This window comes from Erythrolamprus reginae, chromosome 2, assembly GCF_031021105.1.
Source record: "Erythrolamprus reginae isolate rEryReg1 chromosome 2, rEryReg1.hap1, whole genome shotgun sequence".
NCBI classification, from domain to species: domain Eukaryota; kingdom Metazoa; phylum Chordata; class Lepidosauria; order Squamata; family Dipsadidae; genus Erythrolamprus; species Erythrolamprus reginae.
In genome coordinates, this window is record NC_091951.1 from 282,646,422 (window position 1) to 282,672,030 (window position 25,609).

Below are 25,609 nucleotides of genomic sequence, written 5' to 3' on the forward strand. Positions count from 1 at the left end.
CACAATGGCTCTTGAGGACTGTGCCAAAGGCTGGGATCAGCTCATCTCCTGAGGGTCACTTGATTCTGAAACAAATCAGATACTGGCATGTCACTTGCTTAAAATTAAGCAAGCGACTGGCATGTCACTTGCTTAATTTTAGCATTGGAACAGATATGATATGGACAACTTAAAACTATCTCATAGGTGGGCTGGGGAGGAGAGTAAGGCAACATGAAAATATGGCAGAAAAGTGAGGTTGTATGCATATTCTTCTTATTTGCGCAAGTGGGCATATATCCAAAGTTATACTAGTTAAAGTAGGATGCATAGAGCCTCAGTGGTGTAGTGGTTAGAGTGCATTACTGCAAGCTACAGTACTTCTGCTGGTCACTGGCTGCCAGCTCAAGGTTGACTCAGCCCTCCATCCTTCTGAGGTTGGTAAATTGAGGACCCAGATTGTTGGGGGAAATATGCTTACTCTCTGTAAACCACTTACAGAAGGCTGTAAAGCACTGTGAAGGAGTATATAAGTCTAAATGCTAAAATGTTATTAAGAAATCAGCGAGAGAAGTACTTCCCTCTGTAATATGCACTTTCAAGAACTACCAAATCTTGAAGGTATTTGCATCGGGATGATATAGGAACAAAGGGTTCTATCAATCAAGGACGTTAATCTAGAGCATGTAGAGGAATTGGGAGATGTGATCATGATTTAAAGGCCCAAAATATAGGTGATAAAATATCTCTCTTTCTGAATGCGTGTACATATGCACGGGTACGCACACACACACATATACACATAAACCAGAGATGGCTTTCATCAGGTTCTGACCAATTCTGGAGAACCAGTACAGAAAATTTTGAGTAGTTTAGAGAACTGGTAAATACCACCTCTGATTGGCCCTACTCCATATATTCTCTATTTCCCGAGTCCCAGCTGATTGGAGGAAATGAGCTTGCAGTAACCTTCCCATGGAGTGGTGAGGAAATGGAGATTATGCCGTATCCTTCCCCTGCCATGCCCACCACGTCATGGCCACAGAACCAGTAGTAAAAATTTTTGAATCTCACCACTAACACAGACAAATGTTATGTATAACTTGAATGCCATTATGCCTTGGTAAGGCCACACTTGGAATATTGCATTCAGTTTTGGTCGCCGCGATGTAAAAAAGTTGTTGAGATTCTAGAAAGTGTGCAAAGAAGAGCAACAAAGATAATTAGGGGACTGGAGGCTAAAACATATAAAGAACAGTTGCTGGAATTGGGTATGTGCAGTTTAATGAAAAGAAGGAATAGGGGAGAGCAGCGTTCCAATATGTCAGGGGCTGCCACAAATAAGAGGGAGTCAAGCTATTCTCCAGAGCACCTGAGGCAATGGGTGGAAACTAATCAAGGAGAGAAGCAATCGTAAACTAGGGAGAAATTTTCTGTCTGTTAGAATAATGAATTACTAGAAAAGCTTGCCTCCAGAAGTTGTGAATGCTCCAACACTGGAAGTTTTAAAGAAGAGATTGGGCAATCATTTGTCTGAAATGGTATAGAATTTCCTTCCTGAGTAGAGGGTTGCACTAGAAGACATCCAAGGTCCCTTCCAACTATGTTATTTTGTTATTCTGAATAACTTTTATTTTTAGTTAAATCAAGGAAGTCATTTTTTAGGGATTTCAGAATTTTGGATTAAAGAAAAATGGTAACATAAAAAGAAGCAAGTAATTCTCCAATTTGCTGTTCCAAAGCCTTCCAAAAATTCCACAACATTTTTTGTGAAATTATTTTTAAACAGTTTGGGATATTTTATCTTTCTTTTTTTAAAAAAAGGGTATAAAAATGGCAAACTGAAATAAAACTATATCCTTTTTTGTACTTTGGGGGGACTTCTTGAATAATCTCTAGGATCTCTAAGGATCTTTTTTCTTGATTTCTAGTTATTGGTTTTAAAGTCTGCTGCCAGTTTTGGTACTCAACTTTTAAAGCAATAACAGTGAAAATAATTTGTGTATGTCCATTTTATTTCATAAAGATAGTTGCCAACTAGCATCCATGTCTTATGAGAAAACTAGAAGCAAGATATTTTACAATAACTTTAATGACTGAAAATCAGTATGAAACAAAAATTGAGTTCCTCTCTTATTGGTATTTTTTAATCTTGGGGATGAAACAAAACAGACTTAATTGATTTATGTGTTCCACAAGGTGGCAGTGGAGAATAAGATAAAAATGTAATCATTTCACCAGATTAGATCCTATCTTAAGTTGTCCTCCTACTTCTTCTTAAAAATCATACACAAGATAGAGATTCATGTGGGTGATTTGCCATATAAAAATGGGTAGTTTAAAAAAAATCACTTGAAGAGTTTCTGAAAAACAGATAGTGGAGTTTATAAAAATTAGTACAATGAACTACATTATTCCAAAATCAAATCAGTGTATTTGCTAGAGAAGTGGAAAGACTTAAAGTTCTGCTAGCCTTTTAAAAAAAACCCTTCCTTCACATTAAATGGAAATATTATATGTGATGTGAAGTCAATGCCCCAAGAGTGGGCAAGGTTAAATAATATAATTTATTTTAGATAGAAAGGGCGTATCAATCTGGAACAGCTGTTACATGTCATACATAAATGGCTTGTAAAGCCACTAAGCAACTGTGGAAGTTTAATTCTTGGAAGTTAAATAGTGTTTGTTCCAAAGGTCTAATCCGCACATCACATTAAGTCAAAACCAAAACTCATTATGGTTAGTGGCTTAATGGCTTGCAGTAATGCTATGACATAATGGATAAGATCGTACATCCGACTACATCCAAGACAAACCAGCCACATAATAGCTTAGTGCTCTGTGAAAATCAATAAAAAGGAAAGAATCAAACAAATTTTCCGAGCTATGAAAAAAAGGAACAAAGATACGGAAGAAGGAAAGTAGTTTCTCGAAAAATCATGAGGGAAACTTTTAAAAAGAATCTTTTGGAAAATGCACAGCATGGGAGCAGTCCCAAAAAATCAAGTTCCCATTTGTAATACTACTGTACAGCATGCAACCATTATGATGACTAGACATTTAACTTTGAAATCCAGAGATAGGTTACCAGCAAAATTGACTAGTAGAAGACTTGGTTCTTGCATAGTCTTTTCCACAGATACCCTTCCTTTTGGTTTCTGGGATTCACTCCCCTTTCTACGTTGTATTCTACCTAGACCTTCAAAAAATGTTCCTACTCAAGTTGAGCTGTTCTTTTTTCTAAACCCTTTAAAACCCATCATGACATCCTCACAGTCACTCATGCCCTTATCACCTTGAGTTTCAACTACTTCAATACTCTCTACATGGGGTTACCTTTGAAAAGTGTTCAGAAACTGCAAATTGTGCAAAATACAGCCACACAAGTGGTCATTCGCCTTCCTAGGCATGTCCATGTTTCTCCAGCATTCTGCAGACTGCATTAGTTGCCAATTGATTTTTGGAAGCAATTCAAAGTGTTGGTTATGACCTATAAAGCCCTACATGGCATTGGACCAGATTACTTGTGGGACCGCCTCCTGCTGCATGAGTCCCAGCGCCCAGTTAGGTCCCACAGAGTCGGCCTTCTATAGGTCCCGTCAACTAGACAATGTTGCTTGGCGGGACCTAGGTGACTCTAGCCCCGTGGGCGACGAAGGTAATGTATGTCTGTTGTTGAACGGGAATGAGTGATTTTTAATGTTACAAGGGATTTTAGAGTAATTAGTTAACTTAATTGGATTTTGGATATTTATAATGTTTCTTTTATATCTTGTAAGTTGCCCTGAGTCCTTGGAGAGGGGCGGCATATAAATCCAATAAGAAAGAAAGAAAGAAAGAAAGAAAGAAAGAAAGAAAGAAAGAAAGAAAGAAAGAAAGAAAGAAAGAAAGAAAGTAAAGTAAACAAACAAACAAACAAACAAACAAACAAACAAACAAACAAACAAACAAACAAACAAACAAATAACTGGGCTTAGAAAACTTAGAACTACATCACCTTCAGCCTGACCTAAGCATAGCTCATAAAATTATCTGCTACAATGTCCTTCCTGTCAATGACTACTTCAACTTCAACAACAACAATACATGAGCGTACAACAGATACAAACTCAAAGTGAACTGGTCCAAACTCAATTGTAAAAAATGTGACTGCAGCAACAGAGTGATTAATGCCTGGAATTCACTACCTGACTGTGGTTTTCTCCCCAAATCCCCAAAACCTTACCCTTAGACTGTCTACTGTTGACCTCACCCCATTCCAAAGTGGTCTGTCCCTTACTGATTGTATTTGTACATGTTTTATGTATTCAAGTAATTTTATACTTATATATATTATCAAATACGTACTTGACAAAATAAATAAAACAAAAATAAATAAGTAAATAAATAATCTTCCAGTCTTTTAAAGGAAGTTGTAAAAATGGCTCTACTTATAATTCTTTGAACAGCCACTTAAGAACTCTTATCCAGCTTTCCTACTTCTTAAAGTTGCATTGCTATAATGATAATAGCCATTGCCTATTAAAAATTAAAAGCTGTGGTTTAATTATGGGATTTAAGATTTAAAAATGATTAAAAAGAAATGAGAATAAATCATGACCCAAGCATGACTGCACTGCTAATTAAAAATAAAATATTATTAGATTGGAAATTACCACAGAAAATACATTCCATTATTACTTTTGACTATTTCTAATATGATAGCACATAACAATAATAAAAATGTGTTTATTGTTGTTTAATTCTGAATGGGGTATGTTATTCTTGTTGATGGCAATATTGTGTCATGAATCACTTAAATCCGAACCATGTTCAAAATCTCCAAACTACAGATTAGTAGGTCTCACTCACCAATGGCATTGGGACTAAGAACTCAGACACTAAGCAATGTAAGGGCCAATGTCATGTGATTGCACTGACAAATGATGGCAGTTCTGGCAGTCCCAGTTGCCATTGTTAGGCAAATCTTGCATGGGCACAACATTCCATCACCCCATGATCACCATTTGTGACACATGATCACCATTTGTGACTTTCTGCCAGCTTCTCCATTGACTTTGCTTGTGTGCCATCAGTAGTGAAGGCTCCAAATGGTGATCATGTGACTGTGGGATACAGCAATGTTATAACTGCAATAAGTTATCAAGCACCCGAATTGGGATCATATGACTGTAGGGAAGCTGCACCACCTACAACTATGAAGGCCTATCATAATTCGCTCTTTTCAGTGCCATATAGACAACAATCAGCGTGGTCATCAGAAAACTGTGTTGATGATCAGCTAGCCTGTGTTTGAGACCCAATTGCTGCTGTATGGTGTGTTGGGCTCCCATCATTCGCTCCAGCTCCTTCCCAGCTAGCAGTTTGAAAGCATGTAATTGCAAATAATAATAATAATAATAATAATAATAATAATAATAATAATGATGATGATCCAAAGTGCAGACTCTGTAAAGAAACAGATGAAACAATCGATCACATACTCAGCTGCTGCAAAAAGATTGCACAGACTGACTACAAGCATAGACATGATGCTGTGGCACAGATGATCCACTGGAACTTGTGCCGGAACTACCATTTACCAATGGCAAAGAACTGGTAGGATCATAAGCCCGAAAAAGTGGTCGAAAATGAGCAAGCAAAACTACTGTGGGACTTCAATTCTGAAGCATAACACACCAGACATTGTGATCGTGGAGAAAAAGAAAGTATGGATCATCGACATCACAATCCCAGGAGACAGCAGAATTGAGGAGAAGCAGCTAGAGAAATTAGTGAAATACGAAGATCTAAAAATCGAGCTGCAACGACTCTGGCATAAGCCAGTGAAAGTGGTCCCAGTGGTACTTGGCACGCTGGGCGCAGTACCAAAGGATCTCAGCGGACATTTGAAAACCATCGGAATTGACAAAATCTCCATCTGTCAATTGCAAAAGGCCACTTTACTGGGATCGGCAAACATAATTCGCCGCTACATCACGCAGTCCTAGGTGCTTGGGAAGCGCCCGACTGGTGATGAAATATGAAATCCAGCATAGTGATTTCATTTGCTGTGTTGTACTGACATAATAATAATAATAATAATAATAATAATAATAATAATAATAATAATTTATTAGACTTGTATGCCGCCCCTCTCATGAGTACCATTTTGATGGGCACATGAAATGAGGCCCTAATCGAGTGTCCTCTGAGCAACAGTGACGTCACTGACTAACCCTTTCAACCTGGAAGTGCTTCAATTCTTCCAACATGAAAGCAAGTGAGCAGCTTGAACTTCACCCAGAAAAGAACTTCTGACTTTTGGAATAGGTGGCCCAGGAGATCACCCAGCCCTCTCTTTGCCTTTTAACCAATTTTAAGCTCTTGCTTCCCGTTAAATTTTTTGAAAACTTTAAAAAAACTTTTATATATACTGTTTTATATTTTAACATTTTATTGTACACCGGTCAATATCCCTCAGACACTGAGATGTTATGTGAACTCCTATTGACATCCATCATAACCTACGCTGTTAGATTCTGCACTAGTTCAAGCATCTGATTAGCCTTCAAAGGTAGTGTATTATACAAGTAGGAAGAGGGAGATTATGATCCCGCTATATAGAGCGCTGGTGAGACCACATTTGGAATACTGTGTTCAGTTCTGGAGACCTCACCTAAAAAGATATTGACAAAATTGAACGGGTCCAAAGACGGGCTACAAGAATGGTGGAAGGTCCTAAGCATAAAACGTATCAGGAAAGACTTAATGAACTCAATCTGTATAGTGTGGAGGACAGAAGGAAAAGGGGGGACATGATCGAAACATTTAAATATGTTAAAGGGTTAAATAAGGTCCAGGAGGGAAGTGTTTTTAATAGGAAAGTGAACACAAGAACAAGGGGGCACAATCTGAAGTTAGTTGGGGGAAAGATCAAAAGCAAGATGAGAAAATATTATTTTACTGAAAGAGTAGTAGATCCTTGGAAAAAACCTCCAGCAGACGTGGTTGATAAATCCACAGTAACTGAATTTAAACATGTCTGGGATAAACATAAATCCATCCTAAGGTAAAATACAGAAAATAGTATAAGGGCAGACTAGATGGACCATGAGGTCTTTTTCTGCCGTCAGTCTTCTATGTTACTATGTTTCTATGTTTCTGGGGCTGCAATTCTATAATCTCTTACTTGGAATATGCTCCATTGAATTGAATTTAAAGGGCTACATGGATCATGAGGTCTTTTTCTGCCGTCAGTCTTCTATGTTTCTATGTTTCTATATAGTCCAAACCAAAAGTGACTAAGCCATGAGTAACTAAAAAGGGGGTCTCATGATCCAGGTAACAATAACTGACATCCAGTAGTAAGTCTGGAAAGATAATTTTAGCTTATAAATATTATCTGATCTTTGTGCAGGAACTAGTAGTGCAAATAAACCCAATGGAATGCAAACCCATCCACAAAGAAATATATAGTTCTGATATTAGCATGTCCCAGAGTCACAGTCACTTAATCCTGCTGAGATTAAGCTCAAGCTTTTTTTTAGTGTTAGACTGGAGGATTACCTATAGGTTGTTTTCAGTGGGACAATGAGTTTAAATGTTAGGCAGTGGTCTAGCTCTGGTTGTGGTTGGAGAAGTGTGTATGAGTTTAGGAATGTTATTGGATTTGACTAAGTGGAGTTCTAGCACAGGGTTATTGCAAGTTACAGTATGTCAGTCTTAGTTGGAAACCTGGACCTCAAATACCTATTGAGATGGGTTTGTGGCATAGAGAGTAGTAGCAGCCAGTTTGCATTGAATGTCAATTGAAGGTAAGAAATAGAGCCTGTATTATTGTTATTGTTGTTGCTGACTGAATAAGTCAACAGTTGTGACTGGATTGGTGTCTGGAGTTGATAGAATGATCACAAAGTGTATTAATTGGGGCAAGTAATCAATGTATCTTGATTTGCCCACGTGACATCTCTTTGTGAGCCACACTGGTCCTTGGTTGATTTCTGGATGCAATTCAAGGTGTTGATTGTAATCTGTAAAGCCTTTCATGATTTGGGTCATGGTTATTTATGAGTCTGCCTGTCTTCAGCAGCTTCTGCCCGTCTATAAGATCTAGCTGGATAGGAAAAGATTATTTTTCATGTTTATTGGACAGCTCAGAGAATGTTTAGAAACAGTTGACTGTCAACTTATTGAAATGTAAAATGATGGAATGAAAACCTACCTATTTGATATATGCTTGCTGCACTATGATCTCCGCATTTTAATATTCATAAGTTTGCTAATACTATTTAGGGAAAAAATAAAGTTTAAAGATGTGTATGTAATTTGAAATATATTAAATTTTGGTACTATTAATATATGAAGAGACACTGATATGAGCATGATGGAAACACTATGCTGTTTTGCTGTTATAAAGAAAGGCTCCTCTCTCCTCTCTTACTATTTTATTATTAGCTTTTTTGTCACAATGGAAACACAGATATTCTTTTGGGACAGTTTTACTATAGTATTTAAAATATAAGCATGCCTTTTACAGGGAATGCCCCAGGTTCATGATCTGATGGGGACTGGACAAGGGCATCTTTGAGCACATCTTCTTCACCTTCAAGCTCACAGAATTGTAGGGTTATCTACTAGTTCCATTATGGTGTTTCTCTTCAACCTTCTTTCTCTCCTGGACTGACATTTTTTAATCAAAGGAATCTGTAGTGTATCCAACCTTGGCCAGGTAGACACTATGGAAATGAAAAAAAATACACAAGCACAATTGAGTTTCCATTGTAATCATGACAATAGTTAGGTGAGATGTGCTCCATTTTACAACCTTTTTTGCCACAATTGCTTAGTACACTTGGTAAGTGAACCCTACAATTGTTAAGCTAATCTGTCTGTCTCTATTGACTGTGATTGTTGGAAGCCAGCTGGGAAGGTTACAAATGGTGAACACATTATCTTGAGACGCTGCAACTGTCATAAATACATGCCAGTTGCCAAGCGCCCAAATTTTGATCATGTGATCATGGGGAGGTGGAATGTTGTAAGCGTGAAAACTGGTCATAAGTCACTTTTTCCAGTGCTTTGAATGGTCACTAAACAAATGGTGGTAAGTCGAGGACTACCTGTAGAGAAGCTCATTAGGAAACTAATAAAGGTTGGTGAAAAGTCCATTTAATGCTAAGTATTAAGAAGACAGAGCGGCTATATAGTTAAGCTACAGGTATATGCAGTGAAGGACTACCAAATGTTTTACTAGCACACTGTGGGCATGGCTTATGCAGGACGCCCTGCATTTTCTTTCAACATCTTTCACTGCAAATTGCGTGCTCTGGGGTCGAGCTCCATTTTCGCTACCCCACTGCGTTCCACCCTGTCTGGGCAGTAGCCCACCCCTGGGTACATGCTTAGTGAATTTATAGCTGATAATGAACAGGTTAATATTTTGCTTTTGTTTCACTGGATTCAATAATTGATAAAAGTGATTGAAACACTTTGAGATATCAATCGGGACTAGTCCTAGGAGGAAAGACAATGTCAAATTTAGACAAGATAGAAAAAAGGGTATTTTAGTGTCAACAAATATTACAATGCCTAAAAGAAGCCTTCCGGTGTTAACTTTCACTATGAAAATTGGCCATTGAGAAACAAATGATAAAAAGGGATGTGCTATTGATTGGGAGACAATTACTCAGAGTCCTGTGGCTTACAAAAAGTCCCCAAGTCATTGAAAAATACATAGTGTATAGCTCCATGGAAAATCCTAATTAACACATATTGAAAAGTTCATGCAAACAATAATGTTGTAACACCTGGTTACTGACAAATAACAGTAGCCCTGATTTTAATCACACACACACACGCACACACAGCAAGCAGAATCTTATGGAAGCTATCAGGAACTGATGCCATTGGTTAAGGGAGGCAGTAAAGCACAAAAGTACAAAATTTGTATATATGTGAATCAATTTCAACTTCCCTGAAAGGAGGAGGCTTTGCACAAAATGTTTGAAAAGCAATACTTTTGTATTCCTAGAAGGCATTGACCGAATTTTGTTAGTGCTTTTACCCAACCCTTCCTCTGAAACTAAGCAGTGATGCGATTTCAAGTAAGAACTTCTACTAGGTATTTCTATTCCCTTCCTCCCTTCCCATTCCTTTTTTCTTGGACTATGTATTATGTCTTTCAGATTGTAAGCCGCAGGGCAGGGACTGTCTCATTTCTGAAATTTGAACGCTGCTGCAGAAGCCTTGTCACAATTTGTGAACCAAAAAAGCCAAAAGTGAATTAACTCAGTCTGTTTTTGCCAACATATGATCCTCTTGCATAATTCCCCAAAGATTCATAATCATTCAAACAATTATATTTAGAGCAAAGAATTTAAAATCAACTTTCAGGCCAAATGCATGGAAGAGTTTTACAGTAGTCCACTTCCAAATTCCCCAGGAACACACTTAATTGTTTAAAATTGGCTAACATTATGATTAAACATATGATTTATACAGTATTTCAATTCTCTCTTACATGGATTTTAAAAGTATGGCAATCTTAAATTAAAAAGCAAAATGCGGCTTGCATCCACCCAATTTTTTTCTTAGGAGGATTATAAAGGTATCTGGCATAGTCTTTTCCTTTGTCAAGTACATTTTGAAGTATACAAAGGTATAACAATGTTTACATACATGATACTAGTAAGAGAGAAACATTAGGACGAGGGATGGTAGGCACACTGGTGCACTTAGCCTTAATAGGCATTCATAAATAACTAGACAGCAATTTAACTATGATTTAAGAAGAAATCAGATTAATACTTATAAAAACATGCTGACTGTGGAAAAAATAGATTGTGCTACTTTGATGCCTGCTGTGACACTTTGCAACTATTTTCCTTAATTCTGTGGAACACAAAGGAAGCTCTTCTGCCTGTTTTACAGAGAAGCAAAATAATTGTATTCTTTTGTGGGGCAGGCTTATTTAAACAATAAAAAGTTGTCTAAAGTTAAAGGTCCTTTACATTAACAGATAATCCTCAACCACAAAATTTTATAAATACAGTTTAGCAGTTGGAGTGGAGTTGGATTGAGTAGAAGAGGTAATGCTAGCTATAATGGAGTCTTTAAACCTTCTTTAAAGTAGGGTTTCTGTTGCTTTTCTTGTGATTTTGAGCTCGGGCAAAAAAAAAAACAGTGAAGAAACACAGCTGATAGCATATTATAAGTTCTTGAAGCTGCACAGCAATTTATTGTTGGTTTGTCCTCATTTGGAGTCCACAAAATTATGTATAGAGTGGTTTAAAAGAGCCTGTGACCCAGTTTTAGAGCAGGCAGGAGGGTTTCCCTCCCCCTTGTCTCAGAGAAGAGTGTGTAAATTAAATAATGTGGCTTTGGATGCATTGGATCCAAAGTTTCATTATACTATACCCAGTGGAAGGCTACCAAAATTTTTACTACCACAATGTGGGTGTGGCTTATGCAGGACTCCCTGCATTTTCTTTCAACATCTTTCAGTGCAAATTGGGTGCTCTGGGGTGGTGCTCCACTTTTGCTACCCCACTGCATTCTCCCCCCATCCGGGCAGTAGCCCACCCCTGACTATACCCCAACGTTCTTTCTGAAATGACTGTATTTACTCTAACTGCCAATGGGCAACTTCTCACTGCAGAAGGATCTCTAAAGAGAATGTATTTAGCAATCTTTTGTACCAGAATTCCTAGATGGATATGTACAATATCTAATGGATACTATCCTACAGACAGGGCTGAAATGCTCCTGGTTCACTCGTGCTGGTTGGTCATCAGAGAGCTGGTTGTAAAGGCAGCACAAAGCTCTGCCTATCTGTCCAGATGCTGCCATTTGGGTTTGTTTACCCTCTGCACATGCACAAAGCATTCTGCTTTGGGCGGAGCCCTGCACTGCCTTCGCGACTGGTTGTCTGATGACTGACAGGCATGAGCAAACTGGGAGCATTTATTTATTCGATTTATTTATTTATTCGATTTTTATGCCGCCCTTCTCATTAGACTCAGAGCGGCTTACAACATATTAGCAATAGCCCTTTTTAACAGAGCCAGCCTATTGCCCCCACAATCCGGGTCCTCATTTTACCCACCTTGGAAGCATGGAAGGCTAAGTCAACCTTGAGCCGGTGGTGAGATTTGAATCGCTGACCTACAGATCTACAGTCAGCTTCAGTGGCCTGCAGTACAGCATTCTACCTGCTGCACCATCCCATCTCATTTCACCCCTGCATTCTCAAACATGTTTAGGTAACAGCTTCAGAGACATTTAACTTACTCAAAGCTATCACTAATTCTTATAAGACAACCTCTGCAGTTAGTTTTTAACAAAGATTTTTTTTTATTGAGAAAGCAATCTAAAGACCAAATTTTAAACAGATTGAATGGAATGGAATTTTGTTCATTTGATGGGTAACTGTGTTGATGTTTGCAACAAACAGGTCAATAGAATTTAGATTACAGCTTATTCAACAGCAATAACAAACCAATCTTGAATTTACTGCATTTATAAAGAAAAGGAATTAAGGAAACATGCTGAATGAATGAATCAGGATATTTCTGCGATCATTTCTGCTATATTCTGGGAAGAAATCGTTGTACACATTAATTTGACTGGCTCAGGGTTTCATAATTTCAGATTTCCATATGCTTTTGAACAATGTACTTGATACTTGAAAATGAATGACTGGCAATGAAAATGAATTCCACATGCCTTATTTATTGCTAAAAGACTTGTACTTCAATATTGGAAAGATAAATTTATGGTCTCAATTATTCAGTGAATTAAAGACTGATGTTTCTTGTAACTTATGAACAAGTTGCTTACAACGTAGATTATATTTGGACAGTTATAATGAAATATGGCCATCCCTTATTGACACATTATGTCAAACTTTAAATAGAATAAGACATCCATATACAGTACATATATGGTGTCCCATTCTCTGTATTTTTTTCCCTTTTGTTTAACTAAATATGACTTTTTTTTAAAAAAGGTAACAGTCCTAATTAGTGATGGGCGAACCCAACAGTGTTCGGGTTCGGCAAGTTCGGACGAACTTTACACAAAATTTGGCCGAACCCGAACCAAACCCGAACTCGAACCCGAATGGGGAATCCCTCCTATGAAGAGATTCCGGGGGCAGAGGTTTGATGTCACCGGCAGGTTGCTAAGGACGCCAAGGTGATCACTTCCTGGATTCCATGGAATCCAGGAAATGATCACCTTGACGTCCTTAGCAACCTGCCGGTGACATCAAAGCTCCGCCCCTGGAATCTCTTTGTGGGAGGGATTCCCCAGCTCCTTCAAAGGGAGGTCTTCACGTAAAAATAAAATTGTTATTTTTACGAAAAAGTACACTGCAACGGCGCTGCATGCAAAGGGCGGTCCTTTCACGTAAAAATAAACATGTTTTATTATATGAGTCAAAGCTCCGAACGCTGAACACAACCCCGAAATTTGTCCGAAGTTTGAAAAAATTTCAGGTTCATGTTCGGCATACCGAACACTTCAAAATTCAGTATAGACCCAAATTATGTGGGTTCAGTTCGCCCATCACTAGTCCTAATTATTAATTTATTATTAATTTTAAATTTATAATACTCTACTCCTATTAACATGACCATACCTATTCCTGCATTCAATTGAATTATTGCTCAGTTAATTTTAACTCACTTTCTTTTGACAGGTTGTTTAAGAAACCTAAAAGAGCTGAATGTAAGTTTTAACCATTTGAAGGCTATCCCTCCAGAACTGGGAAACTGTGAGAACCTTGAAAAACTTGATTTGTCTGGAAATTTAGAACTAATGGAGCTTCCATTTGAAGTAAGACTTTGAGCTCACTTTGATATGTTGATCAACTGAAAAATGGAATGTTTAAAGATAATTTGTTTCCCAATTAACTAAGGCCATGTTAAGTATTACATCATTACAAATGTATCCTATGGCTCAATGGGAATTTAATTACCTCATTTTTTAGAAGTCATGTAAATAAAGGACCTCAGTGAATTAGATATGAATTTGTTTACCTATGACAGTTCTGAATCTGTATGTGCTTGTGGACAGAAGACCAAATTATGCCAAAACATACTTTGTTTAAGGCTAATTGTGTGAATGGCTTTGTGCCATGAAAAACAAAATTATGCAGACAGCTGGAGCCATGCTATGCCATGAAGACTTGGCTGGTGAAAAATATTTGGCTTGGTTTCAAGACTGCCATTAGCAGTAAAATATGGCTTGGTAAAAATTCAGGGCATTTCCAGACAACCAACATTCCTGTCATATCAGACTCCTGACTTGACTAAGAAGTTGGGATGGAGGAGATCAAATTTAGAGTTATTTATTTCATTTTAAGTCTGCAGTCCTTGCAGGGAACTAACAAACAACTTTTCAGGACAATATACAAACAAATTTTTATATTTTATTTTATTTTATTTTATTTTATTTTATTTTATTTTATTTTATTTTATTTTATTTTATTTTATTTTATTTTATTTTATTTTATTTTATTTTATTTTATTTTATTTTATTTTATTTTATTTTATTTTATTTTATTTTATTTTATTTTATTTTATTTTATTTTATTTTATTTTATTTTATTTTATTTTATTTTATTTTATTTTATTTTATTTTATTTTATTTTATTTTATTTTATTTTATTTTATTTTTTTGTCATATAAATATAGTATTGTATTGTAATATGTTTAACATAATATAAGTATAAAGTAGAGATGGAAAAGATAAAGAAACATTAGAACAGGAACGGTAGGCACAAAGGTGCACTTATGCACGCCCCTTACAGACCTCTTAGAAAAGGGGAGAGGTCTATTGTAGATAATGTAAGGTTGAAGATTTTGGGCTTTCCTTCTGCTTTATAGAAAGCAATAAAGAAGAAAAGACTTTCAAATGCCTTTCACAATAGCAACCTAGTTAGCCTTCTCTCCTGCCCCATTACTTTTGTTGACTATAGAGCTGGGTTAAAGCTGTGTAGTTCAAAGAACAGCAGCAAACTGTTGTGGGTTTAATGAATGAAGTTTACAGAATATAGTCGAGACCTGAAATCTGAAATCACGGCATGTTGTGATTGCATCATCAAGAAGCATTCAAACAGCATCAATTCTGGGTCATTTCTGTTAGTTTAAATCTTAGCCCCTTGATGACACAGTTACAATATGCACTTCCAGATGAGAACGGAGGTGATCCCCACCATATGTATAGTGGGGATCAGTTCAGTCCTGAAAAGATATACATCCCCATCAGGAAGTACCCACAGTTGTACACTTTCGTGGTGCAGCCGAAATCTTTTACAAATTGCTTAGATGCTTTAGGAAAAGAAAAATTATTTAATATTCTATAAAAATATTAGAAATATGTACTCAATCCATCTGATGTGGCCAAAATCCCACAGGATACATATGTCTTGTTATATGCCTAACATAGGGCAAAGTGAAATCATAATAATTGTATTTTTCTATTGCTCCCTCTGCAAGATGAATAGAGGCATGGTTACTGAAGCCCATTTCTATTGCATTTGATTATTTTATTTCATTAAGAGCTCCTAAGGTCTTAGAAGTCTATTAATTTTTACTGGAGATGTTAAACACTGAATAGCATTACTGATTTAAAGAAGGCATAATTTACTTAATGTGTTATGAACTTATGATGCAATTGGAATATTAAGTCTAAGGTTGCATTTGAAGATTTAATCTGATAAAATGTTACAAAGAACAAAAAGTTTTAAAATATTTTTAAAAATGATATGATTTAGTCTTTGGTTCAATTAACACACATAGGTTTGCAATTATGTGATGATTTTAAAGAACTTTGGAGGATTTGGTGATAAAAAGTTCCCATACTAGAGATTGGTGCTAAATTAGCATAACACTGTCTAACATGTACACATCCATGAATACTGTACCTCCACAAACTTGCCACTTTGTTTCAGATGTCGTCCAGGAAGGAAGCACAAATATTGCAACACTAAAATGATGGGGTGTGTGTGTATAGTAGGGCTCCTCAAACTTTTTAAAGGGGGGGGGGGGCAATTCAAAATTCCTCAGACTGTTGTGAGGGCCGGACTGGGTGGGTGGGCATGGCTAGGTGGTCATATGACTGGGAGGGCATGGCTGTGTCATGTGACTATGTGGGCACTGCCAATTTAACAGTCCATTAAACAATGCACACAAATTAAACTTTAATTTGTTTTGCTCCTGTTGGTGTTTTATTTGCTTTTGTTTGCATGTTGTTCTTTTGATTGACTTTTCTTATTACTAAATCGTTTTTTCAGTTGTTCAGGAGTCTCCTGGTCCACTTCAGAAAGCTCTGTTTGCAGCAATTCTTCTCAGCCCCAAGGAGCTTGAGAAATCTCTTTCTTCTATCTTTCTTCCTTCCTCTCTTTCTCTCTCTTTCTCTCTCTCTCTTTATCCCCCCTCTCTGTCCCTCCTGTCCTCCACTCTGTTTCTTTCTCTGTTTCTTTCTCTGTCTTTCTCTCTCTCTCTCTCTCTCTCTCTCTCTCTCTCTATGTTCTGGAGGTGGGAGAAATGAAAAACAGTCCCATTTTTGGCCTCCTGGGGCATCCGCATGCCCTGTTTATCACCCCCCTCATATCTCCAGGAGTATTCTACAGGCCAAAATTGTTGGCCTAAATTTTCAGTTTCAGTGTGCCTCATGCACCCCAACGGCTGGTCAGATCCCACAGAGTTGGCCTTCTCCAGGTCCTGTCAGCCAGACAATGCCATCTGGTGGGACCTAGGGGAAGAGCCTTCTCTGTGGAGGCCCCGGCCCTATGGAATGAACTCCCTCCAGAGATCTGCACTGCCCCTACTCTCTCCATCTTCCATAAGTTTTTAAAAACTCACCTCTGCCAACAGGCTTGGGGCCACTGAGTTTTCCAATATCTAGCCCTGGCCAACGATTGAATGTATAGTGCATGATGGGATGAATGGGATTGATTAATTTTAAGTATTGGAATTTTAAGATTGTATTTTAATCTAGATTCCCAACATGTTTTTGCATTAATTTTTGCTGTAGTCAAGGAAGTGTCATTTTTAATACTGTTTAAGAAATATAGAAACAATAGAAGGGAACCACAGAGAATGTTCTTTCTGGTACAAATTCCCCCCTTCTATAGAATCGGAACATTATTATTTTATTATTATTATTTATTAGATTTGTATGCCGCCCCTCTCCGTAGACTTACATAATCACATAATGTCACATAATGTCACATATAAAAATGCCCTTTGGGTTTCTTCAGATTATTTGGGGCACTCGGTTGTTAGATAATGGCATGGCAAATTGTCAATTATAAGGAAATTACATTCTTCCGCAAATTAATACACAGTATTTCATCATTGAATTATTTTTTTCAATTTGCAGGAATGTTTCCTGCGGTAACTAATGACATTTGGACAATGTGTGTTGGCTTGTGTAAATATCAAAGACATCTGTCAGCAAGTGTCTATGGAAAGTGAACCCCATGTTATAATAGATTGTGACACACAAACAAATCAAACTGAATATTGCTTTTAAACATGGAACATGCACTTCTTTTCTATTATTAAATATGAGATGGAAATGAAAACACTTTTTCTTAGATTAAAGGCATGCAGGAGAAGCCATTCTGAGAAAGAACTATATTGAGGACAAAGGCTTAAAGTTTCACAGCTAAGAGCTCACTTCCTATTAGATTTCTTGTAAGTTAAAAGAAGAAAGATTTACCAACATGCTTTTTATAGATAATTGTTACTTTCTTTCTTTGGTATATGTTTTAACGACTGAGTGCTACTTCATTATACTATAGAGGTGCAACAATTCTCATAAAGGCTGATCCAGTCTGTCAGGAGCCCCCAGATAAAGTTCTACCACCGAATGTAGAGGTCTTTAATTAGCAATGTATGAAGCTGTTAAGATACAGCCAGCTTCCCCAGTATCGCATTCTCCTTTGTGAAGACAAGCTACACCTTTATTTTAAAATAAATAAAAATCTAGGTTGACAGGATGGAGGTCAGAGTCCCTAGTGACAAAAAGGGAGATGACAATACAACATACCACCAGAAATAGACTTTCTAGAGAAGCTCTTTTCTTGTAGAAACGTTATGGTTGCCCATCTCTAGCTAGCAGAATAATTTTCTGTCTGCATTCACCAGACCTAGCTGATAATTTAGCTAGAGAGAGGCCTCAAGACTTTAGGTCTGAAATTTTTAAAAATGCTGAGTTTTGGCCAATCACATATTACCCAACTTGTTTCATCATTTTTATTGCAATTATCTGCACTTCTAATACTGGTCAATGACTACAACAACAACAACAACAACAAATGTGGAATGTGGACCCAATTAATGAATCTGAATGGAGCTATAAAATTTATATAAATAAGAGGAGGCACAATACAAGCAAGGATTGCAATTCTTATTGTCATTTCCAAACCAATGGCTCCTAACATCACCGAGCAAAATACTATTTATTTATTTATTTGTTTGTTTGTTTGTTTGTCTGCCTGCCTGCCTGCCTGCCTGCCTGCCTGCCTGCCTGCCTGCCTGCCTGCCTGCCTGCCTGCCTGCCTGCCTGCCTATCTATCTATCTATCTATCTATCTATCTATCTATCTATCTATCTATCTATCTATCTATCTATCTATTTATTGGATTTGTATGACACCCCTCTCTGTAGACTCGGGGCGGCTAACAAAAGTGATAAAAAACAGCATGTAACAATCCAATACTAAACAACTAAAAAACCCTTATTATAAAACCAAACATACAAACATACTATGTATAAATTGTAAAGGCCCAGGGGGGAAAATATCTTAGTTCCCCCATGCCTGAAGGCAAAGGTAGGTTTTAAGAAGCTTACGAAAGGCGAGGAGGGTGGGGGCAATTCTAATCTCTGGGGGGAGTTGGTTCCAGAGGGCCGGGGCCACCACAGAGAAGGCTCTTCCTCTGGGTCCCACCAAACGACATTGTTTAGTTGACGGGACCCGGAGAAGGCCCACTCTGTGGGACCTAACTGGTAGCTGGGATTCATGCAGCAGAAGGCGGTCCCTGAGATAATCTGGTCCGGTGCCATGCAGCTTTTCTATGGTTCTTTCCTTATGTCAGGATTCCAAGTGACAGCCCATAGGAAATCAAAACTACAAGACAAGGTCCCCCAAAGTATAGATTTATTAGACATGTCTATTAGCACAGCTGGTGAAAACTAGTGAATCTGAAGTCTCCCGGGTTTTGCCCCACATTATACAGAACCACCACATGCTCCATCAGTTCTCTCTCCCCATCCTGGATGACTCCTATCCAGGATAGTGTTGATAGAGTCCTTGGTTCCTGTTCTATCCTGGGCCTACGCGGCTTGAAAAAAAAGGAGGAATCCACGCATTGATATTTCAAATCAATCTTTTTATATAGAAGTCTCATTTATACAAGCCAAAATCATGCATGTGAGTTCATCTTGGCAGTTTCTCATTGAGGGTAATTAAGAGATAAGGGTAATTAAGAGATAAGATCAAAGGTCAGTGCAAATTTCTTCATGAGATAAGGAGTCTTCAGTTTCACAGACTTACTTTTACAGCTTCCCAGCATCTCCGCAGAATAGGGCACTTTTACTCCAAGGATTTTCGCAGGAAAATAACAGGTGGCTAGAGTAACCTGGCTAAAACTTCAAACATCATTGAACTCCATTGCAAAAAGTTGAAACTCCACCACAAATTACCCATAAATACCTATAGCAAGTGGTCAACAATTCCCTAGATTTAAAAACTACAGACTACTTCCTTTTCCCATACAAGTATTTGTCTTTTTCTTAAGTCTTTTCAAGTGGGCATCTAGCAAAGGCTCCTGATCTTCCTCCTACTCTAAGGCAGACTCCAGTGTTCCTTCTAATTTTTTTTGGGTGGTGGTGGTGGAAAAGTATAGTGTCTGAGCAGCAGTCCCTTCGGGACTGGGCGGCACAGAAATAATAAATAAATAAATAAATAAATAAACAAACAAACAAACAAACAAACAAACAAATAAAAAACCCACCCTGTTTTGCCTCAGAGAATTTCAAAATAAAATACTGTACTGTGTGTCTATAACAGTGAGCTCATAATAGGGCAACTCTATCAATATCAAAATGCCACTTAAATAGTTGAGCTAGTTTCAAACTAGATTTTGATTTTCTTTCTCTCTTCCTGACTCCCATTCTTTTTCTTTCTCTTTTCCTTCCTCTCTTTTTTCTATCTGTTTCTCTCTCTTCCTCTCTTCCTCTCTCTCTCCTTCCCTCTCACTCTTTCCCTCTCGGCTTCTGGGCAGGTTTGGAAAACTCTGAGTTGATGATGATTTTTAAGTGAGTGATTGCTCACTGCTCAGCTTAGAGGGAACTATGGCAGACTCTATTGTCATTGGCATATCTGCCACCTCTGGTGTGTCGCAGTTTGTGTAATGATTAAAGTCTGTTACAACCTTAATCCCTTGGAGTCAATGGATAAAAGCCTTAGTTATTTGTTCAAACCAGATATATTTATTATAAAAAACCAGAAATAAGCAAAATAAAGATTGTCTCGAGGGACAACATAAAATATACGTCTTACATGATGGAGGATTAGAAGAGAAAAAAAATGAGGAGTGAAGAAGAAGGAAGTGAGTTGGCAGGATATTACATCATAAGAGGAGGATCTAATAAGGCACACAGTTAACTCTTTCATTACTAAATGTCTCTGAGGGGCTGTCAATATACAGCGTGACATGGTAGTCCTTCAGATCCATCCAGGTCTATTTCTTCCTCACTCTCTGCATCAGCTGGCAACACCATTGGCCCAGGGTACCAAGATGGGCCTGGCTCATTCTCCTCAGAATCTATCATTAACAGAGTTGGATGAAGAGCACTCACAATTGTTACCAGGAGAAATAATGTTATTTTGGCTGCATATCCCCATCAGCTATTTCTACACTTTCCTCCCTTTTTCACACTTCCATCAAGCCTTGCTGAAGATACTCAAAGATGGCTCCAGGGTTTTTTGTGTGTCAAAGAGAGAACACAATCCAGAACAGTTGAGAAAATAAGGGTTTTTTGGGTGGTGGTGGTTAGTAAACATTCAATAAATAACATCATCTAAACACCCTTCCACTACTAGTCCATGTTTTAAGTAGATGAATTGTACAATTAAAACCTTTACAATCCCATTTTTCAAATGGACATTTTTTCCCTGTGAACAGGAAGGCAGATGCAGGTAAAACTTGTGCCAAACCTTTCACTCTCCCTCTTTACCAAATGTCTGACAGTTTATGAAAAGGAACAGCTGAGTCCTAGAGAAACAGGGTGTTGATATTGACATCACCCATATTTTCTTTTTCCAATATTAGTAGGAAGGTGTGAAAAGCAAAAGAGCAGGTGTGAGGGGTCAAATGTCAAGTGGGCTTCCACAGAAGCATTAGCACCACATGAGGTCCTATAAATGTTTGGAGAGATTAAAGAAGAATGTGCAAAGAACCCAGCGGAAGAACATAAGACAGTCTGATTTAAAATCGATTATATATAATTTTATTTATTTATTTATTTATTTATTTATTTATTTATTTATTTAATTTATTTATTTATTAGATTTGTATGCCGCCCCTCTCCGTAGACTTTATTTAGAGTGTTCGGAAACTTCATTTCGTGCAGAATGCAGCTGCGAGAGCAATCATGGGCTTTCCCAAATATGCCCATGTTACACCAACACTCTGCAGTCTGCATTGGTTGCCGATCAGTTTCCGGTCACAATTCAAAGTGTTGGTTATGACCTATAAAGCCCTTCATGGCATCAGACCAGAATATCTCCGGGACTGCCTTCTGCCACACGAATCCCAGCGACCAGTTAGGTCCCACAGAGTTGGCCTTCTCCGGATCCTGTGAACTAAAAATGTCATTTGGCGGGGCCCAGCGGGAAGACCCTTCTCTGTGGTGGCCCCGGCCCTCTGGAACCAACTCCCCCCAGAGATCGGAATTGCCCCCACCCTCCTCACCTTTCGTAAGCTCCTTAAAACCCACCTCTATCGTCAGGCATGGGGGAATTGAGATATACTTCCCCCCTAGGCCTATACAATTTATGCATGGTATGTTTGTGTGTATGTTTGGTTTTTAATAGGGGCTTTTAGTAATTTAAATATTAGATTTGTTTTATGCTGTTTCTTCTTATTGTTGTTAGCCGCCCCGAGTCTACGGAGAGGGGCGTCATACAAATCTAATAAATAAATAAATAAATAAATAAATAAATAAATAAAATTTATTTGTTTGTTTGTTTTGTCAAGTACATATTGGAGGTATGTAAAGATATACTAATATTCATATACATGATACTACTAAAAGAAAATAAAAAAGAAACATTAGGACAGGGGATGGAAGGCACGTTGGTGCACTCATGAACGCCCTTACTGACCTCTTAGGAATCGGGACAGGGCAACAGTGGATAGTCTAAGGGTAAAGTTTTGGGGGTCAGGTAGTGAGTTCCATGCATCAACTACTCGGTTTATTTATTAGATTTGTATGCCGCCCCTCTCCGTAGACTCGGGGCGGCATGCAAATCTAATAAATTAAATTATTCTTAAAGTTGTATTTCTTGCAGTTGAGTTTAGAGCAGTTTACTTTAAGTTTGTATTTGTTGTGTGCTCGTGTGTGGTTGTGGTTGAAGCTGAAGTAGTCATTGACAGGAAGGATGTTGTAGCAGATGATTTTATGGGCTATGCTTAGATTGTGTAGTTCTAAGCTTTCTAAGCCTAGGATTGTAAGTCTAGTTTCATAGGGTAATTCAAATAAGAACATTGTGAATATTACCATTTTTCTTCACAGGGAAAGGCAAGTTGGATATGTTAGGAGAGGCAAAAAGTTGAGTTTCATTGCAGTGCATCAAAAGGAGATTGATCAAAAGGACTCATCATTTTCTGGCAGTATCTCTTTATAGCTTTGATCAACAGCAGCTTGTTTGGGGGAAACATCCTCTCTGGTTCAATTAGGGCTAAAGGACAGATTTTCCCTAAATTGAAAGAGTTCCTGATTCAAGGCAGATGGGCTCATTGTATCTGCAGATGCTAAACGGTTATAAGAGAATTCTACAAGCATTAACCTCATTTGCTGTGTTCTTTTGCTTCAAGCTTTAATGAGCATAACTGCATCCTGTGATTGCTACAAAACTTATAGGCAAACAAACAAGCTGTTCTGCATCAAAACTTTCTTGAACAAATCTGTAAGGACTCCCTAAGTAACCCAAAATATTTTGCTCCAGCGAAGGAAAACTCAATCCAATCTCAAAAAAAAAGAATTCTATTCTCCACATATTCTAGGCTTTAGGTCAAAGCCAAGCAAACCTTATTTTAACTGACTCAGCAGGTGCTTTATTTTCTACAGAAAAAGAGAGGAAGCAATTTTGCCCTCAGTTTGCTCTTTTAAGCAGAAAGACTTTAGATCCAGAAGTACTTCACTCACAATTGTATATTTATTTATTTTTATTTATTTATTTTGTCAAGTGTGTATATGATTACAGATGAAGTATGATTGTAAATATATCAGATGTACAAATATGGTTATGAGTACATGATATTTTAGGAATACAAGGGGATGGTAGGGCAGGGATGGTAGGCACGCTGGGTGCGCTTATGCAAGCCCCTTACAATATATGGTATTTCTGATCAGTCTCCCTTCGTGGTGCTTCTTGTTGCAGATAGATCCAAAGAGAAGGGTAGAATCTGGAAGTTTTATAAATGGGCAGGATGGAAGATCCCAAGCAGTTATTCTAATGACTTGGTTGTAGCTCCTAAATATTCTTCACATTTGTTTACAAATTGAAATATTGTTTAATAGGACAACCCAACACAGAAAAAAGGTTAAAGACACATTTGGAAAATAATTATATATAACTTATCACATTTTTAGAGTGTAAGATGCACCCTTTTCTTCCCTAAAAGAGGTTGATAACTTGTGTGTGTCTTATACTCTGAATGTAACTTTTTTTTCTAGCCCTAACTAGCTGCTAATAATCTTCCCAGTTTTTACCGGCTTGCAAGCTCTTTCATTGCTACTCTCTGCAAAGAATGTTTTCCAAGCCCTAAGTCTTTGCAGAGTTTTTTTTCCCATTGGTCTAACTTGCTCCAAATATTTCTATCCAACCCTAACCAGGTGCTAACAATGTTCCCAGCTCTTACCTTCTTGCAAGCTCTTTCATTGTTACTCTCTGCCAAGAATGTTCTCCAAGCCCTGGTCTTTGTAGTTTTTTTCATTGCTTTGCTTGCTCTGAATGTTTCTTTCCAGCCCTAACCATATATTAACAATGTTCCCAGCTCTTACCAGCTTGCAAGCTCTTTCATTGCTACTCTCTGCAAAGAATGTTTTGCAAACCCCAAGTCTTTGCAGGTTTTTTTTCCCATTGCTCTACTTTCTCTGAATGTTTTTTTCCAGGTGCTAATTATATTCTCAACTCTTATTGGCTTGCAAACTCTTTCATTGTTGCTCTCTCTGAATAATTTTTAAAGCCCTAACTAGGGGATAAAATAATATGCTGAAGCTGACCAGACTAAGGACACTAGCCAGATGAATACCCGGTAAGCAGATTCTTTTCCCTATTCCCTCCCAAAAAAACCTAAGGTGTGTTTTATACTCCAAAAATACGGTACATCCAAACAGAAGAGAGTGCAGATTGATTTAGGTTTTTTCTAAGTTGCAACCAACAATATTCAGAAGGAAACTCATGACATTCCTTTCAAATGATATGCACAGCTCTTAGTTTAAAAAAACCACTTTGTACTTTGAGTATGTATATTGGGGAGCTGTCTTAGCACTAGCTCAGCTCCTTGACTTGCTAAGTTTGAAACAGAATAATTGTCCTGGCTGGTTTTTTTTGTAAAGTTATGTTTTATGTCTGTAGAGATTCTCAATCATCCAGGTCATAGTTGTCCCGAAGGTGCTTTTTCAGGAGGTAACTGGACTTCCTTATTTTTCTTTCTTTTTGAAGATGTTTTGCTTCTCATCCAAGAAGCTTCTTCAGCTCTGACAGCATACTAGGGAACGAAGGATTATATCTAAAAGGTTTCTACAGACTTTTAGCTACACAATTTGGGATGAACACCCTTTGAATGGTGTGGGAGTAGAATGGGTTAGGAGAGGAAAAATTGCAGACTACAGGAACCAGGAGCACTACTCAGGTGATCCCAGGACACAGATAAACCCCCATGTGGCTTCAATGACCTTCCAAAATGATGCAGATTACCAGCTGTTTGGAAGGGATATAAATCCTTCCATCCCACGCTATCCTGTCAGAGTTGAAGAAGCTTCTTGGATGAGAAGCGAAACATCTTCAAAAAACAACAAGAAAGTCAAGTTGCCTCCTGAAAAAGCACCTTTGGCACTACATTTTATGTGTTAGTCAAGTGTTGCCACGTAGAGACCCTGAAGCTCAGGAAACCAAGCATCAAGGCATTTTTCTCAGTCCCTTCTTCTTATCCAAGACTTGGTCACATCGTAAGTAACAGTTGGAAACATTCAGATTTCAAGAATGGTTGTGTGAAATCGAAACAGCAAAGATTAATTTGACTTGCTTTGGTCCAAATCCATCAAACTGATGATCAAAACATTTAAATATATTAAAGGGTTAAATAAGGTCCAGGAGGGAAGTGTTTTTAATAGGAAAGTGAACA

General features: G+C 37.8%; 1 protein-coding gene across 1 annotated transcript in view; it reads left to right on the forward strand.

Annotated features, from left to right (window-relative positions):
- Positions 1–25,609, forward strand: part of LRRC2 (leucine rich repeat containing 2) — a 79,087-nt gene that overhangs the window by 20,708 nt on the left and 32,770 nt on the right. The window contains exon 4 of the mRNA XM_070736287.1: positions 13,661–13,797. Coding sequence (XP_070592388.1) covers positions 13,661–13,797 — 137 coding nt within the window. The remainder of the gene's footprint in view (positions 1–13,660; positions 13,798–25,609) is intronic.